An 8,890-nucleotide genomic window follows, 5' to 3' on the forward strand; every position below is an offset into this window, starting at 1 on the left:
TTTCTCTATGCAGGGTACGCTAGAGCTGCCCGTGGTCTTATGTTGACTGCAGTCATCGTTGCAGGGATATCATGGATACTTGTAATGGTAGCACTGGTTGTAAAAGTGACTAGGAAGACCGATAACGCTTTCCTTAAATGTTTGACACCACGCTTCTGGACGATCAACGGATTAATCTTCGGTGCAACAGGTGCGCAATATATCTTTGTCTTCGTTAATATATATTTGTAAAATGAGCGAATGCAATCGCTAACAGAAATAAAATATATAAGAATAGCAGTGTAATGTCTTACTATGCTGGTACACGAAGAATATGTGATGTTTAATATGAATATTTATTTGAATGATTTATATATTTATATGAATATTTAATGCAGCACTTGTTAAACTATGCTGAGAGAGAGAGAGAGAGAGAGAGAGAGAGAGAGCGAGAGAGAGAGAGAGAGGGGGAGAGAGAGCGAGAGCGAGAGAGAGAGAGAGAGAGAGAGAGAGAGAGAGAGAGAGAGAGAGAGGGGGAGGGAGAGCCATTTATATGGTATTTTAATATTTTGTGATATTTTTGTAGCGTTGCTGGTCTTGATTGGAACGACCGTGTATGCAGCCGAAACGAACAAAGAGTACGCTCACAGTAATTGTGTCTGTCATTCATTCGGCTATTCCATCATCCTTGGTTGGATCTCCATTCCTCTTGGTGTTACTGCCGCGATAACGCTGGTCTACTTCTTTCGCGCCAGTGGTCAAAGTGATGGCGACTAGAGTTCCGATTCTGCAATAGTGGTAACAATTTGTATGACTATCAATTAGTGAAGACAGAAATTCATACGTAGTAAATTTTTGTATAAGTGCGCTGAATACAAGGAATCAGAAATTTTCTTATTTAAAACAAAATCCGCTATCGAAGTCATCTATCGATTCGGGATGCCGATATGGGTCGTAAACATATGTCATAAGTCTACCATAGGAAATTGCACGAAGTCCGTCCCTAGGGGTAGCGGTGGGGTAGTAGTGTCTTGGTCTCAAGACAAAAATCTTCTTGCTATATGGTTTAATTTATTTTAATACGTTTGACTATGATATATATTACCAATAAAGATTTATATCACCAACCTTTCTTTACAGCTTTGATGTCTTTGTCTTATGTTAGCACTGGTTTTGTAACGATTTCTTTTTTCGTATTTATCCTTGTTGCGTCTCTTATCTCACTAGTTTGATTGCCTAATTCGCCAAAGCAAGCAAGGGTAGTAATTTAGTCTATTATCTGATGAGTTTGAGTGCCTAATTTGCCAAAGTAAGCAAGGGTAAATTACTAATCTATGGACGCTGTCACCAGATTATCACCGGATTAACTTTCACAAAGTGAACAACGAACGCACCAGCAAGGTATAACTTTCAGTTACACTAAATTACTACCTTGCTTGCTTTGGCGAATTAGGCAATCAAACTAGTCAGATAATAGACGCAACACAGTGACAAAACTTCGCGTAAGATTGTCAAAGGACAAATAGGTGGCACGGCGAAGGAGAAAAAGAAATCGTTACAAAACCAGTGCTAACATAAGACAAAGACACCAAAGCTGCAAAGAAAGGTTGGTGGTATAAATCTTTATTGGCAATATATATCATAGTCAAACGTATTAAAATAAATTAAACCATAGCAAGATGAACCTTGTCCTGAGGCCAATGCCTTTGACTTCCTGAGGTCCAAAAATGTTACACTCTGTTTCAGGCAAACTTCAGAAGATACTTACACTGTCATCTAGAATATAACTGTGCGCAAATCCGAAACGGACTCTGTATTATATTTTCAGTTGTGGTAATTTTCGGGTTTTGTTCCATGCTTGGTCGTTCTTTGTGCCATAGATGATTCTATTATTGCCATATTTTGACGTAAATAGGTCTAAAAATCGTGGTGTACGTAGGAGAAGACCTCATTGCACGTGGACTCGTAATTAAAAACATTACAAAGCTTCGACAATGAAAACATATACAGGTAATAGGAGTCGTCAATACCTCATACAAAAACATTATCGTTACCACTCTGTGGTGGTCATCTTGCTCGCATATATGTAGACATTTTTGTTGCCGACTGTTTATTTCATAAAAAATATCTCTTCCTGACATAAATAGGAGTAAGCACAAATACCTGATGATAGCCCTGGCTGTACTCGGCATGAACAGATGTCAGGAATTTACAGCAAAATACGCTCTTCAGGTAATTCAAAAAGAACAGTCTATTTAAACTACAGCGACAGTATAACATCACAACATTTTTTTTTCCTTTCTTGGTGTAGAGCATACAAGTCGATGAATAACATGATAGAGACCGTATTGAACGAGCAAAACAATTATGGTCCTTTTATGTGTCAATTACAAAAGGACTGTTTCCACTTCAAATACAAATGAAACTAATTTACCATTTAAACACAAGCATAAACGAACATTTAGGATTACGTAATTACATCGCCAAACAGTGAAATGTAAAGAATGTTGAATAGTTCTCTACCAAAGTACAAGACGTTCTTAAGAATAAATGAAAAAAAAATGCGAAGTATCTTCTACTTTTCTTAATTTACATTTAATCTGTCACAAATCAGTTTTACAGAGTTTTCGTACGGCTCCATATACACACTGACTGTATATTAATTTTGCTCTACCTTTGATGGTGAATATAAAAATTGCAGCCTGTGCCTCATCTAATCCATGGATCATTGTTACTGTTGCCATGACAAGGAATCAAGAACAACTTTACTGTTTCTGACTTCACACACTATATGGAAGCATTAATGAGTTTAAACTCGGGTACAGGAAATTACGGATACACAAACGAAGCAAAATATCAAAAATGCGGGGTAAATGAAGTACATTCAAAGCTATAGAAAGTCTCTGTTTTTTTCGAAGTAACACAGTGACACATTTAAAGACTTGTCCATCTTCTTTTCGCAACTGCTGCATTCAAGTATAGCAACTACGTAGACCCTGGGCTGTTTGCATCGGTTATGGTTGGGAAGCAGAAGGTAAGCATAGACCCGGAAATGATACCAATACCAATGGAAATCCAAGCAAGAATGATTGAGTATCCGAAAACATATCCATCGAATTTGGCACGGATAACGGTCGTTCCTGCAAACACCAGTAAAACTGCATGAGAAAATAAAGTTGTGAGTGGGTTAGGTATCTCTTCTTTTTTGACTTGCTTAGTCTACCTCTATTTGTCAGTGTGTTTGTCGTGTTTGTCTGTGTCTGTGTCTTTGTTTTTATGTTTGTTTGTCTATCATTTTGTTTGTCTGTTTATCTGCCTGTATCTGTCCCAGACCCCGACTGCTTGCCTGTCTATCTCTCTATATTGTGTTTTTTTTATTGTGTTTATCTGTGTCTGTCTGCCTATACGTGCCCCTCTGCCTGTCTGTCTTTCTGCCTCTCTCTCTCTCTCTCTCTCTCTCTCTCTCTCTCTCTCTCTCTCTCTCTCTCTCTCTCTCTCTCTCTCTCTCTCTCTCTCTCTCTCTCTCTCAGGCATAATATATCGGTACATTTAAGTGTATCATAGCATGACACACTCATCCAAATTATCCCAATTGCGATCCCCATAGTGAAAATTAAGAGCTGGCCGTAGGACAAATCCAGCGAAGAAAAAATAAACATTTGTGTAATTCCTATTAAACAGTGATACGTATATATACCTGTGGCAAAGAAGGCCATTCCGTTGACTTTCCAGTGGAATCTGTTGATGGTTTTACAGAAAGAGAGGCGTGGATGTCCGCTACGCTTCTCATACAAGGCTAACAGTGTTAGTATCCATGTTATGCTAGCGATTAAAATAGCTGACAGCATACATCCACGGGCGATCCAGATGCCGTCTGCAAAAGGTAAAGGAATTAATTAAAACGAATTTTCTGCTGTCTTGTTTAGTGTGAAATAAAGTGATAAGCTATAGATATATAATAAATAATTCCTAATAAACTTTTATAAAAAGATGTGTTAAAATTAGGCACGAGGTCAAAACTTCTTAGCTAAACCCATAAAGATTAAAATAAGTGTTTCAATGAACAAGGAAAGTTCGTATAATTTTTATGTGGCGACGACCACTCCTCACGCAGTATGACTTATGACACACTCACACGTACATACTCGCGACCGTACAGCTCACACAAACTTAATCATCGCAATGGGATAATATCTGTAATATAGAAAAATTGCCAAACGATAAATTCATTTATTTTCTGTCAGCAGATTGCACGGGATATATTTGGTATAGATACCGCAGACATGTAATGTTAGTAATGTAATTCCGAATGTTGGCATACTATTTTCATTAATCTAACACAATGCACACCTTTTATGAAATCGAGCTATGCGATATACCCATCTGGGCAGGGGCTGGAGTGTTTTTCCCAGTGGCCTCGGTTTGACTTCAAATTCACAGTGGCCACAGGAGGGCGCTAGACTTATGAAAAGGGTCTATAAAGGCGTATAATTGTGTAAACATTGACCTATACTCTTACAAAGTAGTTTGAATCTGAAGAGAAAACTTACCCATTATAGGCAATGTTGTCACTAGAAATGGAATTATTACAAACAAAGAGAACCTATAAAAGTAATGTCAACTTTACATTTTTTTAAATTTTATTTGTATTGCACTATTAGAACAATTGCCTGTCGCTTTCAATGCCATACCTGTGTTGTTAGTATTTGTCCCCTGTATGCCGCAAGCTTCGAGCTGAGTACGTACCACTTATCTCTCCTATTAACAATGTGGTTCTTGGCAATAAATTATTGTTCTTTAAACCCAATTTTCGTGAATTGAACACTCAGGCTATTGTAAAGTTTGCTTCTTGCCGCAAAAGGCGAATTTTTTATTGCACGGAATACCCATTTATACCAATCAAATTTGCAACTTGTCGAGTTTTGAAACGCTACTGAGCGATAGACCTTTGTACCTCTCGCTTTACCCGTATAATAAAATGTGTTTTACAATGCCTACGTTTCTGTAGTTTATTACGGTGACCGTGGAGGTTGATTTATTTTCGAACTAACAGATAAGGGCAAAGTCCACTTCGTTAATTTTGGTCTTCAACAAAATCGATTCCCCTGTTTCTCTCCTGTTGCCTTCTTTTTTGCTGTTCGTACAGCCTGTACTAAAGGTGACAGTGTCATTTACCTTTAAATTTGGCGTATTCTTCTGGCAGCGACGTCGTACACGCGGTTGTGCCGGCTAAAGTAGAACAGAACCGCCATAGACCGATGAAAGTTTTCCCGTCGGGAGCCGATGTCAGTTCCACCCAGTAGTCGGTTGCAGTACTTACTATGTACAAGATGATCGCAATGGCTGCCACCGCTACGCTGACCGCGGGAAATGGAAGAGACATCGAGTGGATGGACCGATGTTTCGCCGTCTCTATAGTAGAAAATGGATAGCTACTCTATGATCGAACCGTCGTCATCCACGGGCAAATGTACGATGGATATTCCGAACTGAACAATACACGAGGTTTAGGTACACGTCTAACTACGTTTTATCCCTAAGCGTGACGTCTCTGTCACGTGAGAACCAGCGGACGTCGCGTACTTGTGGCACAGATGCTCGCAACATAAAACAACACTTATACGTTGTATGTGAAATACGGTATGTTTGGGATTTTCTGAACGTTTTCTGTGAGCTCGGGCAAGCAAGCTCGTAAAGTGCCATTGTAAAATAGCAAATATCTTTGATATGAGAATATTTTGAAGATCAATTGCACAACTACAATAAGTACTCCCTATCGTTTTCCAACATGAATTGAATGTTGCAGTCTTATTACCCTCTATATCACACTCCTCGACAAAGATTTCTGTAAACTTTAGAAATAACACTATGGAAGAAAAACTAGCCGTTAAATTGAAGACGGTATGAAAATTAGGAACAATCGTCACGTAGAAAAAAAGTTCTCATGTAAAAATTACACAAATTTCGCATTTTTTCTGACATAAAGAGAATCAAAATCATCGAGAACTCACAACTTAAACGAAATGTCCAACGTTAGTGCGAATTCGCGTGTTGTTGTCAGACGTATCCGTGATTACGTGTAACTAGCCTTCTCTAAAAGCTTTACAAAGAGACAATACAAAATTCACAATAGATTTCAAGATTCTGGTTGCGGGGGTTGGGGTGGAGGGGGATAAATAGGAACCATTTTCGGAATAGTAGGTAATACAGGAACTAAAAAATGTAGGGCGTGATTTAAGAATCGACTGTGATAAGAAAATTATTTTTATCAAAGACACTGATGTAGAATTTTAAAGGGATATAGTCGTCGGAACTGCGCCTGTGCGAGTTTCTTATTTACGAACAATGGATTTTGTGCACGGTATCAAAATTCACCTCATCACCATAGCTGCAACATTTAAATTATACGATGATAGATTATGACGGACATGTTTTAACTGTCATCAATCGCCGTTGTTCCTTGGATACATTGTTGCCATGGGTCGTATGGGTCCCATACGACCTTTGAGCGTAATTTCGACGACTGTGTCCCTTTAAGGAATCGAGGATGCGATTGATGTAGTCCGTGGGCTAGAGGGGGGTCTACGTGCACCCCCGCCACAGGATAACAAACCTGTATTTTTCAGAACCCTTGGGATCCCTAGAATACGAAATAGAATTTTAACAGAAAAAATATAGGGACGCAATAGCTGTTATGGTCATGTTTTGAAGGGTACCGCAAAATCACGATTTTCCAAGCCAAATGCATTTTCGTCAAATCTGTCTTCTTTTCTTCTTCTTTTTTAACATAACCTCAATTGTTTGGTATCTTTAGAAAGGGAATTTATTCTTCTTTAAGATGACATATTGCATTATGCAATATCTTCGACAGTTTTTTGTCAAATATAACAAAAACTTACCCCTTACCCCAAAATTTAACATTACAAATTACAGAAAATCTCAAATTCTACCAATTTTTTAGCTAGGCATAAGAAAAAAATGCAATGCTTTGTCTGAAATCTGTTTTATTTGATAGAGGGACATGTCAGAATTATGAAATAGACTTTTAACAGAAAAAATATGGGAATCTACATGTGTAACAGTCATATTTTGAAGGGTACTGCAAAATAATAGTGTTGCAGATTTGCATGCATTTTTGTTAAATTGTCTTCTTATAAGTTATCTGCTGAGCTTGGTTTTGAATACAACCTGGCTTGTTAGGTATCATTAGAGAGATAATTTACTAATCTTTAGAACCACATATTGTAACATGCATTATCTTCTATATTTTTCATGATATATAACCAAAACTTACCCCATACCCCAAAGTTTACATTAAAAATTTCAGTCATAGCTAAAACCAAATTCTACCATTTTTTTTGCTTGACACAAAAAATCTGGCCGTTTTTGCTATTAAATCTATTTTATTTGTTACAAGGACATGTCAGAATTATGAAATAGACTTTTAACAGAAAAAATATTGGGAATCTACATCTGTAACAGTCATATTTTGAAGGGTACCGCAAAATCATAGTGTAGCAGATTTGCATGCATTTTTGTTAAATTTGTCTTCTTATAAGTTATCTGGTGAGCTTGTTTTTGAATACAACCTGGCTTGTTAGGTATCATTAGAAAGATAATTTACTAATCTTTATATGACATATTGTAACATGCAGTATCTTCTATAGTTTTCATGATATATTACCAAAACTCACCCCATACTCAAAATTTACATTAAAAATTTGAGTCATAGCAAAAATTAAATTCTACCATTTTTTTTGCTTGACACAAAAAATCTGGCCGTTTTTGCTATTAAATCTATTTTATTTGTTACAGGGACATGTCAGAATTATGAAATAGACTTTTAACAGAAAAAATATTGAAAATCTACATCTGTAACAGTCATATTTTGAAGGGTACTGCAAAATCATAGTGTAGCAGATTTGCATGCATTTTTGCTAGATTTGTCTTCTATAAGTTATCTGGTGAGCTTGTTTTTGAATACAACCTGGTTTGTTAGGTATCATTAGAGAGATAATTTACTAATCTTTAGAATGACATATTGTAACATGCAGTATCTTCTATAATTTTCATGATATATAACTAAAACTCACCCCATACTCCAAAATTTACATTGAAAATTTCAGTCATAGCTAAACCAAATTCTACCATTTTTTTTGCTTGACACAAAAATCTGGCCGTTTTTGCTATTAAATCTATTTTATTTGTTACAGGAACATGTCAGAATTATGAAATAGACTTTAACAGAAAAAATATTGGGAATCTACATCTGTAACAGTCATATTTTGAAGGGTACTACAAAATCATAGTGTACAGATTTGCATGCATTTTTGTTAAATTTGTCTTCTTATAAGTTATCTGGTGAGCTTGTTTTTGAATACAACCTGGCTTGTTAGGTATCATTAGAGATATTATATACTAATCTTTAGAACGACATATTGTAACATGCATTATCTTCTATAGTTTTCATGATATATACCAAAACTTACCCCATACCCCAAAGTTTACATTAAAAATTTCAGTCATAGCTAAAACCAAATTCTACAATTTTTTTTTGCTTGACACAAAAAATCTGGCCGTTTTTGCTATTAAATCTATTTTATTTGCTACAAGGACATGTCAGAATTATGAAATAGACTTTTAACAGAAAAAATATTGGGAATCTACATCTGTAACAGTCATATTTTGAAGGGTACCGCAAAATCATAGTGTAGAAGATTTGCATGCATTTTTGTTAATTTGTCTTCTTATAAGTTATCTGGTGAGCTTGTTTTTGAATATAACCTGGCTTGTTAGGTATCATAAGAGAGATAATATACTAATCTTTAATATGACATATTGTAACATGCAGTATCTTCTATAGTTTTCATGATATATAACTAAAACTCACCCCATACCCCAAAGTTTACAT

The 8,890-nt window shown here is 36.3% G+C and overlaps 1 protein-coding gene across 1 annotated transcript; it reads right to left on the reverse strand.

The window, feature by feature from the left end:
• Positions 1-1,574: 1,574 nt before the first annotated feature.
• On the reverse strand, positions 1,575-5,529 carry LOC139125876 (uncharacterized). The gene is made up of 3 exons (XM_070691965.1): positions 5,155-5,529; positions 3,677-3,853; positions 1,575-3,137 (listed from the first exon to the last, which is right to left on the reverse strand). The coding sequence occupies exons 1-3, from the start codon at positions 5,360-5,362 to the stop codon at positions 2,965-2,967; spliced, it is 558 nt and encodes a 185-aa protein (XP_070548066.1). The 5' UTR covers positions 5,363-5,529; the 3' UTR covers positions 1,575-2,964.
• Between the last annotated feature and the right edge of the window lie 3,361 nt (positions 5,530-8,890).

This window comes from Ptychodera flava (assembly GCF_041260155.1).
Source record: "Ptychodera flava strain L36383 chromosome 3 unlocalized genomic scaffold, AS_Pfla_20210202 Scaffold_26__1_contigs__length_13983176_pilon, whole genome shotgun sequence".
Classification (NCBI taxonomy): domain Eukaryota; kingdom Metazoa; phylum Hemichordata; class Enteropneusta; family Ptychoderidae; genus Ptychodera; species Ptychodera flava.